Genomic DNA, 16853 nt, shown 5'->3' on the forward strand with positions numbered 1-16853 from the left:
AACACCGCAGGAGAAATGCTAGCACAGGCTTCCAGTATCCGTAGTTTCAGGTGCTGCACATCTCGTATCTTCACAGCATAGACAATTGCCTTCAGATGACCCCAAAGATAAAAGTCTAAGGGGGTCAGATCGGGAGACCTTGGGGGGCCATTCAACTGGCCCACGATGACCAATCCACTTTCCAGGAAACTGTTCATCTAGGAATGCTCGGACCTGACACCCATAATGTGGTGGTGCACCATTTGCTGGAAAAACTCAGGGAACGTGCCAGCTTCAGTGCATAAAGAGGGAAACACATCATCATGTAGCAATTTCGCATATCCAGTGGCCTTGAGGTTTCCATTGATGAAGAATGGCCCCAATATCTTTGTACCCCATATACCACACCATACCATAAATTTTTTTGTTCCAACAGTCTTGGAGGGATCTATCCAATGTGGGTTAGTGTCAGACCAATAGCGGTGGTTTTGTTTGTTAACTTCACATAAAAGTTTGCCTCATCACTGAACAAAATCTTCTACGTAAACTGAGGGTCCTGTTCCAATTTTTGTTTTGCCCATTCTGCAAATTCCGTGCGCCGATCTGGGTCATCCTTGTTGAGATGCTGCAGTAGCTGGAGTTTGTAAGGGTGCCATTTGTGAGTAGCTAATATCCACCGAAGGGATGTTCGACTAATGCCACTCTCCAGTGACATGCGGCGAGTGCTACGCTGTGGGCTCTTGCTGAATGAAGCTAGGACAGCCACTGATGTTTCTTCATTAGAGACAGATTTCATGCGTCCACATTTTGGCAAATCCAACACTGAACCAGTTTCACGAAACTTAGCAAGCAGTTTGCTAACTGTAGCATGGGAGATGGGTGGTCTCGTAGGGTGTCTTGTATTGAAATCTGCTGCTATGACCCGGTTACTGCGTTCACCAGACATCAACACAATTTCTGTCCGCTCCTCACGTGTTAACCTTGGCGACATGTCAATGGCTGTAAACAAAGAGAAACTTGTAAATAACTCATGAAAGAATAAAGTTACGTTAAAACCAAGCACACCATTGTTTTTCTTGTAAAATTCCCAATAAGTTTGTGTCACATGACCCTCTTCCTATTGAAAAAACTAAGTTGGATTCAAAATGGCCGACTTCAAAATGGCCGCCATGGTCACCACCCATCTTGAAAAGTTTCCCCCCTCACATATACTAATGTGCCACAAACAGGAAGTTAAAATCACCAACCATTCCCATTTTATTAAGGTGTATCCATATAAATGGCCCACCCTGTATTTCGGCTGAGTCTTTCCTTTTTATGTAGTATCTAATGGCCTCCTTGTGCGTGATCACCTTTTCCAAATAGATGTAGCAACTATGAAATGTCTTACATAGCAATAAAATACCACAGCTTCCCTGATGTAACATTAGCGGGAGCCTTTTATAGTAATTCCACAGCCAGACTGTCCACAAACCAGTAGTAGAATGAATTGCCTACTTACTAAGGCCCCTTTTACACGAGCATGACGGATTGGCTCCGGATGCGTTCAGTGAAACTCGCACCATTTTGCAAGCAAGTTCAGTCAGTTTTGTCTGCGATTGCACGTGGGTGCAATGCGTTTTGATGCGCTTTTTACATGCGTGATAAACTGCAATGCGTTTTTCACTGAAGCCCCATTCACTTCTATGGGGCCAGGGCTGCGTGAAAAACGCAGAATATAGAACTGGCTGCGTGAAAAACGCAGAATATAGAACTGGCTGCGTGAAAAACGCAGAATATAGAACATGCTGCGTTTTTCACGCAACGCAGAACTGATGCGTGAAAAGAAAAAAATGCTCATGTACACAGACCCATTGAAATAAATGGGTCAGGATTCAGTGCGAGTGCTATGCGTCACGTCCCGTATTGCACCCACGCGGAAAACTCGTTCGTGTGAAAGGGGCCAAAGGGTTATATGAGAAGAAAAGTCTATTGAGAAGTGAACTTGAGCTTCATTTTGTATCTGGTTTCTCTGTTCTCATTTGTCAAAGTACTAAAAACTAATTCACATGGTTTTACCCCCAGATCTAGGTTTACAGAGATATTTTGGATGCTGGTTTGTAAGTATTTGCAGTCTAGATTAAGCCTGTTGTATCTGGACTCATCTAGTAATCTGAGTAATGATGGTATGGGCTGAAGGCTGCTGTGTTGTGTGCTTAGGTAAAAATCTCTTCTAATGGTCTGTGTGTGCGCATATAAATCAGATAGTCACAAACTGTGTGATGTAGACCGCACAGAGCTGTTGCTGGTACAAATGGTCTAATCTGTCTTCACTTTGAAGGTAGTCTGCCACCTCCAAAAACTGGTTTCAAAGTAAGAATACTGCCACGTACAGTAGGTTCCCTGATACAGATAAATACTTTTCTTGTGTAAATACACTCCTCAAATCTTGACAAATGCTTTCTTTTTATGCACTTAAGATTTTGGGTGCACCATCACTCTCCCAGTACTGTCGCCCATCGTCCGTCGATGAATCCATATTCTTCTGCGGACCCATTCATCCTTCCACAGTTCCGTTCTGTGGCCCCGCAAAAAATATAGAGCATGTCCTCTTGTCCAATTTGTGGACCGCTAAACCCTGCACGGTCGTGTGAATGTACCCTAACAGTCTGAGATTTCAGAGCCGTTAGTGATGACACAGGGCAAGCCAGTTGCACCAAACGGAGCGCTCCTGCCCATGATGCACCAAACACCATACCCGAAAAAAAATAACCATACCTTTCTCCCGCTTTGTTTTATGTTTCAGGGCACCTACCCTACATGGCGTATACTTTAAAACAGAACAGATCCTTTGGCGGACCCTGTGGACTGTTTATAAGATCACTACCTCCTTGCTATCCACAAACTGTGTGCAGCTTCTTGCTCCAATATCTGATACTGATCTATAACAAATGTTCTGCCTGTATGAGTTAATGTATATATTTCTTGTATGTTTTTGTCCACACTGTACACCACCACAGAAGATGATGGTGCTAAAAACGTAAGCTCAAAAATGATGAAAATGCAAACCTTAGTGGGGACTGTGAGCTTCATCAATAGTGTCCTAGGATGAATGAATTTACAAATGAGTGGTTGTGAAATCACATGCACACATTCCATTCTTGTTCCGCTCCCCTGTTCTCTGTGACCGTTCAGCGTGCATATGAAATTACACCTACAAAGAGAAATCCCTTGTGCTCAGTGGCTGCTGACAATGACTCCTACACTAGGACACTGAGGCCTTTGTCGTGGGCAAGAACAAAGATCTTGCTCCTTCATTGGTATCGGTTCATAACAAATACTTGTATTTACCAGCCAGGAAATAGTAATATAGGTTGACAGCACAGTGAAAGGACTAACAGGACAAGGATAGATTTGCTTAGTAGTGTCCAAATACCTCAACACACTGCACCAACTGTTGGTGTGATCTGGGGAGCCACCCCATATGACAGACTGTCAGTGTCGGACTGGGGTGCCTAGAGCCCACCAGTAAAATTTATTTGGGGGGCCCACCGTACGGATACATGCAAATATTACCTGCTCACACAGCAGCAAGATGCTACCAGATGATTGAATATGGGGGTCCCTGCAGCAACTTTGAGAAGTTGGGTCTTGGAGAAGAGGACACTGGCTACCTTTCCTCTATAACTAGAAGTCATCTCCGCTCTGATCGTGTCTAATACACTGGGGAGTTTCTTCAATAATCCATGTTTTATATGAACATAGTCTGGTTGAGGTGATACGAGGCACAAGAACAGCCATTGATGTGTGCAGGACATCCTGCAGCCACACGTGTGGCCTCTCATGGCAGGGCATCCAACTGGCATTTTTCAGCAGAATGGTGCTCATTTAGTTTTAAGCGAATTGAAGCCAAGCAAATTGGCTGATCCAAATTTCAGGAAAAATTCAATTTGCCACAAAGTTGAATTTCCTCGTGGTAACAAATCTATTGTCCCTGCAATGGTGGTAAAAACAAAACAAACCTGCTCACCCCATCCATTTGTGCATGGAGGCCATCTTGTTTGAAATTTTGCTTCAATCAAGATGGCCATGACGGCCTCTCCGCGATCAAATGGATAAGGTTAGTATGTTTTTAATTATTTTATTTTTTTTCATTTATTACCGGATTTACCCCTGAGAGGCCTTAATTTTAATCTCAGATGCTGCGATCAATGTTGACTGCGGCATCTGAGGGGTTAAATGACTGGGGGCCGCGCGATTGGCGTTCCCGCTGATTGCGCCCGCTACATGCAAAGGAATGTGCTTCGTGACAAAGTAATTTGTGAAATCAGGCAAAGTAGCCGAATGGAATTTTTCATAAATTTTGCAGCTGGGAAGGCAAACTTCAGCAACATACAAGTGTGCAGGATCTACAGGTGTGGGCAAATGTACCGCAGGATACCATACAGAACCTGTGTGCCTACATGCCCAACCATATGTCATCTTGTATCCAGGCTAGAGGCACCCAACAGGGTCCTAGAGCCTTCTTTCCATTGTACAGTTTTCCCTAATAAACTTTGTCCTTTTGCTCTAATATTGTAATCACTTACATATATCATTACATTCACACACAGAAAACCTGTCCAATGGATGTGGCCAAACCTGCCGAAGTGATTTGTAGTGCACATTCATTGTATGCAATAGTGTATTGTTTGGCGTAAGCTTTTTGGTTGCTGAAATATATAAATCTTTTTAGTTTTTGTAAATTTCACTGGTAGGATTGTGAGAGGAACTTGGAATTCAACATTTCTCCTTTCACCTTCTCATAGGCAAAGAGGGGCAGAACAACTGGCCAACCAAATATAGCTTCTGTGCTGGTGTCTACCAGTCACCTCTTGACTTCCATGGCAGCATCCTGCAGTATGATTCCACTCTGAAGCCCATTCACTTCTACGGATATAATGCTTCCGGCACTGATTACTTCATCATAGTCAACAATGGACACACAGGTAAGGAGGTGAAATCCTCTAACCGTCTGCTGTTACTGAAGACTAAGACTAAAATGATGTACCTCTTTACCTTAGTGTCTATGTCCCTGCCGCCGACTATGTACATAGAGATCCCTCCTTTCCGCTACATTGCTTCACATCTTCACTTTCACTGGGGTAACCTGAGTGGTCATAAAGGGTCAGAACATTGCATTGGAGGCAAGAGGTTTTCAGCAGAGGTAAGTTTTATACTTGAAAAATATAATGTAAGCAATAGATAATTTTATGATGACACATTCCCTTTAAAAACATATTTTTTACATTGGTTGTAGGCCAGCCATCAGGAAATGTATGATCAGTTATGTCAGTCCACCGCTCCATTCGCTTCTATGTGACATCTTGCGATCACTGAGGGTCCCAGCAGTTGGACCCCTATTAACCCTACATTTAGGTGATGTTTGAGGACAAACCCTTTAGGAGATAATAACAGAGGATCAGCAGCATGTGAAGAAAAATTGGCAGAACCAACATCTACAACTCCTAGCATGCTTCATTCATTTCTATTGGAGTTCCAAGAACAGCCAAGCAAGTATGCATGCTGGAAGTTGTAGTTTCACCACAGCTGGAGTGCCGGACGTTGCTGATCCATGTTCTACTAGGAGATAGATTCCACTGCATGGGCTTTGTTTCTTGGGTCAAAAGCTGGTCAACGTAGTCGTGTTTATTTTTTTTATTTTTTATTTTTTTTTCCCCAGGGCAGCAGCTTTCTCCACTCTCCATAGAGTATTACATACAAATTCGGCAGAGCCAAACATGCATATGGGAGTCTTGGAGAGAGTTGTCGGACAGCTATTAAATGTGCAGGGCTGGCCAACCTGAGGCTCTCCAGCTGTTGTAAAACTACAATTCCCACCATCCCCTGCTGTAGGCTGATAGCTGTAGGCAGTCTTTGCATGCTGGGAGTTGTAGTTTTGCAACAGCTGGAGAGCCGCAGGTTGGCCATCCCTGGTCTAATGCATGTGGCTGTGGTTTCAGTCCACATCCGCAAGTCTCTCCTGCGGCCCAACAAAAAAATAGAACCGTTTTGCGGACAAGGATAATACATTTCAGCAAAACTCTTGACCGCAAAACTCTTTCACCCATGCATTGAAGATATCCATCAGGAGCAGGGAGCACAGATGGGAAAAATATGACCTGAAGGGATTGTTTTATGTTATAGCGAAACAAATCTGAAGTCTGTGTAGGGCATATGAATTAGTGAGATCTCAACTGCTTGATCCACATGACATCATTATTACAGTTTCAAGTTGACGTTGAGACTTTTCCTGTTGCACCTGGACAAAGATCAGTGTATGTGCTAACGTGTGATTTTATTTCAGATGCATATTGTGCATTATAACTCCAAGTATGCTGAAGTTGGCATAGCCGCTGAGGTTGCAGATGGCTTGGCTGTGCTTGGGGTTCTTATAGAGGTGAGACACAGTTTGTGCTTGTTTGTAAAAGGCTGAATTTTTATGGCCAGTCTGATTCTAGAAAACCTCCACAGCAACACGTTCTGGAAATGTAAGCACCTTCACCAACCCTTACTTTAATATACATCTAGGATACACTCGCACAACAATGTAAATACAAGACATTTTGCGTACATGTGTCTATCCATTTCCAGGCCGTCTATCCAATTTTAACTTCTGTTTTAAAGGCTGTTAAAAATGGATGAATTTCATTAGCTCCCAACTCCTGCAGTGCCTTTAGTGTATATAGTGCCCCCCCCCCCCTTTATGTTCATATTCTTATTAGATACAGTTAGCTATAGTGAATGTTTGAGGTCAGTAGATGGGACTGAGGTTACTCTGCAAACACACTTTTTTTTTTAACCAAAATCTGCTAAAAATATTTAATGAGGGCCAATTGAAAAAAAGATTTTTAGTTCAAAACGAGTAAAATAAAATCATAAATATATATTAATACATTTTAAAAAAAATGTAATTGCCCTAAAGATTTGCTTTACTACTTGGAGGTGGAGCCGGTCTGAAGGCCCCAGCGAATTCTCCTTAAATGAGAGAAAAAGTAATGCAATAAAACAACCTGGTAACATGCATTTCCTGCCCACAAAATACTGCCATGCAGTTCTAAAGAAATTCTATTCACTGGCCTATTTCTACTGGTGACAAGTGTTGAATTTATCTATTTAATCGCAGGTCGGTTCTTACAATACTGTATATGATGATATCTTTTCTCAACTGCCACAAATCAAGTACAAAGGTAAGTATATATGTATGTGCATGTATATATTATTCCTTGTTACTGGAAATGATTATCTGACAAACAGGGAAAAGCTGAACTTCTGCTTTCACAAATTCAACTGATTACTATGGGTGGAGAAAATCCAGCTTCGGGCATGGATTATGTAGCGCTCTTGCATACCGTAATTAAAAGATGAGCTACTGGGGATATGTCTAATGCTGCAAAAAGATAACAGATTTCCTTTTACCCGTCAAACCAGGGGACCAGTGTGTGTATGTCTTGCAATGGGTGTATTTGTTAGAACACACAAATGTATTTTCAGCTTTCATAATGTTGTGTAACTCTTGCTTCCATAACTTTCCACACAGGACAGGGGTTTCGGATCCCACAGTTTAATGTGCGACCTCTTCTCCCTGAAAGACTGGATGAGTACTATCGCTACGAGGGTTCTCTTACAACCCCACCCTGCAATCCCAGTGTGTTGTGGAGTGTTTTCCGGAATCCTGTCTTCATCTCAGAGCAGCAGGTAACCTATTAGACTGTGACTCTTAAAGGGGTTATCCGAGACTAACAAATGCTCCCCCATATGCCGGGCCCCTCACACTGGGAGATTAGACAACGAGCTGCTGTTAGTATCAATAGTAATAACTTAAGTGAGTACTTTTTAACTTGAATGGGGACCACATTAAGCAGGAAGGACCGAGGGTCAGGTCGGATTTCCACTGCAAAAAAAACACTCAGGAGGGCGCCTACTCCAGTCCAGTAGGGGTGTATTTTGGGGCAGTCCCAGAAAATATGAAGCAATCTACCCCTATGTAACCCGCACCTCCAGCACTCTCCCGGGACCACTGGGTTCATTCTCTGGAGGAGGTCAGGAGTGTGGTACCAGTACATTAAAATTTTATATTGGTTCTCCTGATATAGTACCGACAAAGGATTTCGCTGCCCTCCTCCATATAAGGCGCCAAAGTGCGTCCGGTAAGGCCTTCCCTAGATATTCCTCTCCCCGTACCATGTAGGAATGCCTTTGGACCCGATCAGGGAAGGGGGTCAGCAATATGGAGTAGATCTCAGAAATTAGATCCTTCGCGTGTACCCCTTCCCTACAAAGGCAGTCGGGAGGGAGACTGTAACCCCCGAAAAAATGGACTGGGCAAAGTGACTAATCTGGACATAAAAGTAATTGGAGAAGGGAAGATCATATTTGGTCTGGAGGGTAGGAAACGGCAAAAGGTCCCTAGTGAAGGGGTCCACAATATCTGCAAAACGGAAGACTCCTCACTGAAACCATGGTCTCGTTGTGGACGAGGTAAAACTAGTAGAGAGCATAGGGTGATGCAAAAAGGAGGTCATGGTGGAGTGGCTAGAAACCAGAGGGAACTTACCACTATACAGCTGCCATATGAATCTAGTGCAAGCCATGGGCCCTAAGAGGTCCTTAACTGGCAGGGTCCCATGAGATCCGGACCATAACATAGAGTTAGGATGTAGAGGAGCAAGCCAGAGTCTTTCTATCTGCATCCAGACAGAGTACGGATGCAGGGAAGCCCAGGCCGTGACATAACGTAGTTGAGCCACCCCAATAATATTTGGACAGGTCCGGTACCCCTAATCCACCTTGGTGCTTACTTGATAGAAGGACTGACCTTGGGATTCTATGACTTCTCCCCGCCCATATGAATCTAAGGAGGTGGGATTGGATGGATCTCAGATCCTTGAGGGGGACTACAATCGGTAAAGTCTCAAAGATATAGAAGCTTGGGCAAGATTGTCATTTTAGTTGCAGCAATACGTCCCAGGAGAGACAGTGGGAGAGCGTGCCACTTATCCAGAAGACCCCTGATTTCCGCATATATGCGTGGGAAGTTAGTTTTATATAGGTCCCCATATCGGGGTGTAAGGTCATCACCCAAATATCGCAGGGAATCCCTCTTCCAGTGGAAAGGAAAGTTTACCCTAAGAGGGCCCAAGGCCACCTGATAAAACTGAGGCCCCCACTCTTAATGTTTATGGGTGTTGACCCTATACCCCGAGAGCCGACCAAATTCCTGCAGAATGGAGTGGAGGTTTGGTAGGGAAACATGAAGTTTGGTAAGGGTAAGAAGGATGTCGTCTGCATATAGCAATAGCTTAAACTCCCTGTCCCTGACCATAACACCTCTGATGTCTGGACATGCCCTGACTTTGGCCGTCATGGGTTCGATACACATGGCAAATAGGGGGCACCCTGGTCTTGTCCCGTTAGCAATGCGTATGGGTCGAAACTGGGCATGAGATAGTTTGTCGCTGTGGAGGAGGAGTATAGGCTACGAATGGCTCGAACGAAGGGACCAGAAAGACCATACGCTTGCAAGGTAGCAAAAAGGAATGGCCAACTTAAACGGTCGAACGCCTTTTCGGTGTCTAAACTAAGAAGTAGCGCCTCCTCTCCCGAGTGAGATACGACATCTGTCAAGTCAATGCTTCTTCGTGTGTTGTCGGCCCCCTGATGGCCTGGGACAAATCCCACCTGGTCTTTGTGGATCAGGGAGGGGAGAAAAACGTTTAGTCAGGAGGCTAGGACCTTGGTGTAAATCTTAAAGGTCTGAGTTAAGCAGGGCAATGGACCTGTAGTTTTGGCACTCGTGGGGGTCTTTCCCAAGTTTTGGAATCATTGTGAGGTAAGAGTGGTACATTGGGGCAGGTACTGCGTTGCCAGCTAGAAAATGATTAAAAAGGGTTACTAAGTGAGGGATTAGTTCAGTCTTGAAAGTCTTAGGCCCCTTTCACACGGGTGAGTATTCCGCGCGGGTGCAATGCGTGAGTTGAACGCATTGCACCAGCACTGAATCCGGACCAATTCATTTCTATGGGGCTGTGCAAATGAGCTGTGATTTTCACGCATCACTTGTGCGTTGCGTGAAAATCGCAGCAGGCTCTATATTCAGCGTTTTTCACGCAACGCAGGCCCCATAGAAGTGAATGGGGCCGAGTGAAAATTGCAAGCAAGTGCGGATGCGGTGCGATTTTCACGCATGGTTGCTAGGTGACGATCGGGCTGGGGACCCGATCTGTATTATTTTCCCTTATAACATGGTTATAAGGGAAAATAATAGCATTCTGGATACAGAATGCAAAGTAAAATAGTGATGGAGGGGTTAAAAAAATAAATTAAACCACCGAGTCCACTTGATCGCGTAGTTGCGGATCTCTGTCTGTAATGTTGAGCTGCCGGCTAAGGACCTGTGGTGACATCACATCACATGGTCCCTCACCATGGTGATGAACCATGTGATTGGACCATGTGATGAGCACAGTGACGTCATCAAAGGTCCTATTCCTGTGCACAGCAATAAAGAAGACGGAAGAGATGCCGGCTGCGCGATCAAGTGGATTAAGGTGAGTTAAATATATATATTTTTTTTTTTATTTTTTTTTTAACCCCTCCAGCCTTATTGTAGTATGCATTCTGTATTCAGAATGCTATTATTTTCCCTTATAACCATGTTATAAGGGAAAATAATACAATCTACAGAACACCTAACCCAAACCCGAACTTCTGTGAAGAAGTTTGGGTACCAAACATGCCGATTTTATTTTTTATTTTTTTTCTCACGCGTGTGCAGAACGCATTACAATGTTTTGCACTCGCGCGGAAAAATCGTGCATTTTCCCGCAACGCACCCACAACTTATCCGGGCAAAAAACATGACGCCTGTGTGAAAGAGGCCTTATAGTATTTATATGAAAAGCCATTGGGTCCTGGGGATTTACCCTCAGGCAGTTGGTCCACCACTTCCCCTATCTATTGTTATCCGACTATTGAGGGCGGCGAGATTGGAAGTCGGTAGGGTAGGGAGGTGACAGGAAGCCAAATGAGACTGGAGTGTACTATCTCTAAGTCCCTCATCAGAGGGGAGGTCAGAGGGAAGTGTAGTAGGTCGAGAACCTCTCTGCTATCACTCTGGGTTCATAGTGAATGGTTCCGTCAGCCCCCCTAATAGCACTCGGACCCGCTTGGGGATTGCGGTCCTTGAGTTGTCTGGCCAGCAAAGTATGGGGTTTGTTCCCCCATGCATAGTAACGCTGTCGTGTGTAAAGCAGTAACTTGTTTACACACCCTAAAGCTAGACTCTTTAATTGGGCCTTAGTGTCAACGATTCGTCTCAGTGAGCAGCGCGAGGGGTAAGCAGCCATCTTGTCCTCTAGGATTCGCATGCGAGACGTAAGGGTCTTGACCAAAGCAACCGAGTCCTTCTTTAATTTTGAGCTCATTGCAATACAATGTCCCCTCATGATTGCCTTATGTGCTTCCCACAAAGGATGGACATCCCCTACCGATCCCTCATTCAGTTCAAAGTACGATTTCAGGTGTTCGCGAAGTTCCTCCCTAGTGATTGGCTGCTTCAGGAGGGAGTCATTAAGTCTCCAGGGGCATTGGTGAGCATGGCCTGACCCGCTACTAATGTCGACCAGCACTGGGGCATGATCAGACCAGGTGATTTGGTTCATGTCCACTCCCTCTAATATCCTGAGGGTCGAAATTGTACCAAAGAAATAGTAGATACGGGTGTGGGAACCATGTGGGGCAGAGTAAAAAGAGAAGGACCTGTCAGTGGGGTAAGAGAGATGCCAGAGGTCATACAGGGAGTATTTCCGCACCAGTTTATGAAAGCTCCTAGCTAAGCGCAGCTGTGTCGAATGTACCAGCCTGCCTGGTAGAGCCAGGCGATCCATCGATTCAGAAAAAATGGCATTAAAGTCCCCACCCAGAAGGACCAGAGGTTCTGAAGAGTCCACTCCCTCAACAAAAACCTTGCGGAAGATTCCGCTGAGAAAGCGGCTCTGCGAAGTATTTGGGGCATAGATGTTACATAAAGTGATGTGTTTATCTGTTAAGTGGCCACTGAGAACAATATAACGCCCTTGCGGGTCCAGAATTGAGTATTCGATTCTGAGGGGACACTGTGCGGATATCATGATGGCAACCCCCGCCCTCCGAATGCTAGGAGTAGCCGAATAAGCAATAGGGTACAAGTGAGAGGCAAAACGTAAGGAGGAGTTGCCGTCAAAATGTGTTTCCTGTAGGAACATAATATCCGCTTTAAGGGATTTCAGTTCCAAAAGCAAGAGTTTCCTCTTGGCGTTGGAGTTGAGCCCTTTGACATTGAAAGTTATGCACCGCACCATGAGGGTATGTGATGATGTATATGCAGGATGCAGCTCACCAAGGGATTCCGTTTGCATCAGTGGTTTCACACTAGTGGAACAACGGACCAGAGGCAAGACTGAGGTACACTATCCCCACAGGCAAGGAAATTCAGGCACCTACAACAGGAGAAAAAACACAAGGAGGGGGGGGGGGGTGGGAGACAGGACGAGACAACACAAAGTCAGACAAACAAGCTACCGTAAATGACTATTCCCAGGGATGAAATCCCTGCCAGGGGCAAATAAGAAGCCCCTCAAGGGGTGTACGTGTCGGAAACCAACGAGTTGAGGCTGGCCAAAGAGCAAACCACAGATAACTAGAAAATCCACTAACAACGAGGTGGGCCCTACAGATGGCCCGCACCGTAAGGCAGCAACAAGTAATCAGCAACTGGCTAAACAGTAATAATAAACGACCAATATGGGGATCCATCAGAGTCCAACAACCCTGTGAATATGAAGGGTTAAGGGCGAGGTTCAGGACTGCCAATTCCTCCAGGCCAGTGGCGGTCAGGCAGGTGGACGTTGCCCCGATGACTGAGGAGACCTCAGAGAAGAGTATGCATTTGGGCCAGGTCTTCTTTTCCTGGTTACAGGGGACCAGATGCGTGGCAGAAGCGCTGGTGACTCAAATTCCCAATCAGACATGTCTGGTATAGGAATTCCAAGCGATTCGCAAAAAGGGTGGAGATCCGAGAAGGAACGGAGAGTCTCTGTTCTTCCTTGATAACGGACCTCTAGGGCAAAGGGGAATCCTGGTAATCTGGTGGTCCCTGAGTAGCGTGAGGAGAGATTGAAGATGTCTCCTTTTCTGGAGTGTGAACCAGGATAGATCAGGAAACAACTTGACAGGAGCAGCATCAAAATCAAAGTTGCGTAGAGATCTCACCTTAGCCATGATAGCTTCTTTAAGGGCAAAGTCATGAACACGACAAATTACGTCCCTGGGACGTGCAGCAGAGCCCTTGGGCTTGAGTACTCTGAGCTCTGTCCAGCTTGATCTTATGCGAGGGTGGCTGACCCAAGATCATATTAAATATGGCCTCCAGTGTGGCAAAGAGGCCCTCATCCCCGGTTGCTTCCGGAAGGCCCCGCACCCGGATATTATTCCGACACCTTCGGTTATCCAAGTCTTCTAGGTGCCGTCCCATGCCCCTAAGCACAGCTGTTTGAGCCGTAATGGATTCATGAAGAGTGGATATGTACTGCCTGGTGTTATCATGGGCATTTTCCAGGGAGTCCACCCGGTCCACCACGTGTTTGATATCCGTGCGAACTGCTGCAATCTCAGCCCTGCAGGCTTCTGTAACTTCAGAGATAAGAGCCCAAAAGTCCTCCTTTGTAGGAAAATGGCTAAAATAACTCGCCCAAAGCTGTGGGGGTTCAGACAAGGCTGGAGGATCCATAACTGCAAGTGATGGAGGGCTTGGTGATCTGACCCATATGTCAGAAGGGAGAGGAGAGCTGCTATCCCCTTGATCCAGTAAAGGGGGGGCTGGGGACGGCTTATTATGCCAGGGTTCATGCAAAGGGGCCCTAGGAAGGCTAGATGCGGGGGCCACAGGGGTAGCATCTCGTACCCTAAGGGGAGCCACAGTACCTGCCTGCGTCGCCTCCCCCTGAGGGATGAATCCAGGAGTCTCCATGGAAGGATCCTTCTTTCCAGTGGCGGTTGGCAGAAACTCCAGGGCAGCAGGTGAGAGCTCCAGAAGCCGTAGGTGAGGATCCGGTCTCCTGGTAAGCGCCAGCAGAGGTTCTCAGCGCTTGTCTTCGCTCGTTGTCTAGCGTGCGGCAGTCGGGTGGAGGGAGAGAGGAATGGCGGGAGGCCTTCTGTGTCTTGGCGCTGCGCGGAGGGAGCGGCTGATCCCGGAGCCTGGTCCCAGCACTGCTCAAGGGTCCTGGCGGGTGAGGGGGACCGGGGAGGGACAGGGGTCCTCCTGGGGGCCAATTTTTTCCCCATATGAGCCGAAGCGGGTGTAATGCTGGCCAGAAAGGTGCGGGCAGGAGCCGATCTCTCAAGAGGCCATCTCAGACGGTGTCCGGACATGCCCCCTGACCCTACCTATTTGTATGTACGTACAGTCGTGTGGACACTTGGACAAACACCCTCCGAGACCCAGTCCACGATATCCGGACATGGCACCTGTAGTTCAACCGCCTTGTGCCAGGCTTGGCCTACAGCTTTAGTATCACCCGCTGGTATATTTTGCAGTCACAGCCAATGCTTATCCAGACCACAGACATCACGACTAAAGCACATGGCTCCAACTCCACCCAGCAACAACCCCCTAATCTTCCCCCTGGGAACACCGCCCTCAGTGCTAACTATGCATTGATGGATGTATTTCCCTGAGGCTGAGCCCCTCACCTCAGACTACACGTGAGATCCACTGGGTCTAACCCTCACCATCTACATAATGAGAGTAGTGGCTAGGAGAAAAATGGCTTAATTGAGGCCCCTGAGACACTAACGAGACTAATGGAATAATTGCTTTACTCTAATTACCAATCTCGTGCCTGGCCTTTTGTGGACATGAGCTCTGGCCAGCAAGTCTCACCTCATGACTCCAGGGTCTGGATGAGCAGTGTGTGTGTATACAGTACAGACCAAAGGTTTGGACACACCTTCTCATTCAAAGAGTTTTCTTTATTTTCATGACTAGGAAGGCATCAAAACTATGAATTAACACATGTGGAATTATATACATAACAAACAAGTGTGAAACAACTGAAAATATCTCATATTCTAGGTTCTTCAAAGTAGCCACCTTTTGCTTTGATTACTGCTTTGCACACTCTTGGCATTCTCTTGATGAGCTTCAAGAGGTAGTCCCCTGAAATGGTCTTCCAACAGTCTTGAAGGAGTTCCCAGAGATGCTTAGCACTTGTTGGCCCTTTTGCCTTCACTCTGCGGTCCAGCTCACCCCAAACCATCTCGATTGGGTTCAGGTCCGGTGACTGTGGAGGCCAGGTCATCTGGCGCAGCACCCCATCACTCTCCTTCATGGTCAAATAGCCCTTACTTTCAAAGTTTTCCCAATTTTTCGGCTGACTGACCTTAGTTTCTTAAAGTAATGATGGCCACTTGTTTTTCTTTACTTTGCTGCTTTTTTTCTTGCCATAATACAAATTCTAACAGTCTATTCAGTAGGACTATCAGCTGTGTATCCACCTGACTTCTCCTCAACGCAACTGATGGTCCCAACCCCATTTATAAGGCAAGAAATCCCATTTATTAAACCTGACAGGGCACACCTGTGAAGTGAAAACCATTTCAGGGGACTACCTCTTGAAGCTCATCAAGAGAATGCCAAGAGTGTACAAAGCAGTAATCAAAGCAAAAGGTGGCTACTTTGAAGAACCTAGAATATGACATATTTTCAGTTGTTTCACACTTGTTTGTTATGTATATAATTCCACATGTGTTAATTCATAGTTTTGATGCCTTCAGTGTGAATCTACAATTTTCATAGTCATGAAAATAAAGAAAACTCTTTGAATGAGAAGGTGTCCAAACTTTTGGTCTGTACTGTATGTGGACTGTGTCTCCCAACCCGCCCCTCCTGATCCATTAACAAAGTTTATATGCGCTTTAAAATACCAGTAAAGGAATACACCTTATAAACCACAACAATAAAACTTAACATAACTGGCACTTCGTGCTGCAATACTTAGAGCTGTGGATTCTGGGTCCATTAATCAGTAATCTTTGGTCCACAGCCAGCATTTCACATGGGTATAAAAATAGGAAAGAAGCATAGTCACAGGTTAAATAACTTTGAGCTGTCTTGTAGCTTCACCTTTTGGAGACGGCCCTGTACTTCACCGAGCAGAACAGTTCTTCTCCTGTGCAGATGATTGACAACTACAGATGGCTTCAGCAGGAAGGTGACCGGCTGGTGACAGTGTCTTTCCGGGAAGGTGAGAAATTTTGTTAATGAATCTAGAAGTCCATATAAAATTGATATGTTCCAGAATCATCCCACGTTGTTGTCTGTTCTAGGTACTGTTCTCGCAGTCACACTGGCCTGTGTATTGGGATCTGTAGTTATTATTGCAGTGACATGTTGGTTGTGTCGTCGGAAAAAAAGGTAATTATATTTTTTTTAAGGAGTTTTGCCATCACAGACAATGGGGGCATATTGCTAGGATATGCCTCCATTGTCTGATAGGTGCGGGTCCCACCTCTGGGACCCGCACCTACACAGAGAACAGAGCGGGGAAAGTAGTGGAGGGCGCAGCCGCTCTCAATTCATTTCTATGAGGCAGCCGAAAATAGCCGAGCAGCGGGGAGCAGCACTTGGTGGTGGCCAGACCCTGGGAAACCCGGGGTCCTCCAGCCACAATTCTCGCTGCTCCATTCTCATTGTAGGTGCGGGTCCCAGAGGTGGGACCCACAGCTATCGGACAACGGGGGCATATCCTAGCGATATGCCCCCATTGTCTGTGATGGGAATACCCCTTTAAGCATCTTGTCATGCACGTCAATCAATG

At 45.8% G+C, this 16853-nt stretch overlaps 1 protein-coding gene across 1 annotated transcript in view; it reads left to right on the forward strand.

Annotated features, from left to right (window-relative positions):
• The window catches only part of CA12 (carbonic anhydrase 12), a 42793-nt gene that overhangs the window by 25077 nt on the left and 863 nt on the right, over positions 1-16853 (forward strand). Inside the window, exons 3-9 of the mRNA XM_040413658.1 lie at positions 4767-4946; positions 5022-5164; positions 6305-6397; positions 7124-7187; positions 7538-7695; positions 16154-16280; positions 16363-16450. Of these exons, the coding sequence (XP_040269592.1) occupies positions 4767-4946; positions 5022-5164; positions 6305-6397; positions 7124-7187; positions 7538-7695; positions 16154-16280; positions 16363-16450 (853 nt within the window). The remainder of the gene's footprint in view (positions 1-4766; positions 4947-5021; positions 5165-6304; positions 6398-7123; positions 7188-7537; positions 7696-16153; positions 16281-16362; positions 16451-16853) is intronic.

The sequence above is a fragment of the Bufo bufo genome, chromosome 1, assembly GCF_905171765.1.
Source record: "Bufo bufo chromosome 1, aBufBuf1.1, whole genome shotgun sequence".
Taxonomy (NCBI): domain Eukaryota; kingdom Metazoa; phylum Chordata; class Amphibia; order Anura; family Bufonidae; genus Bufo; species Bufo bufo.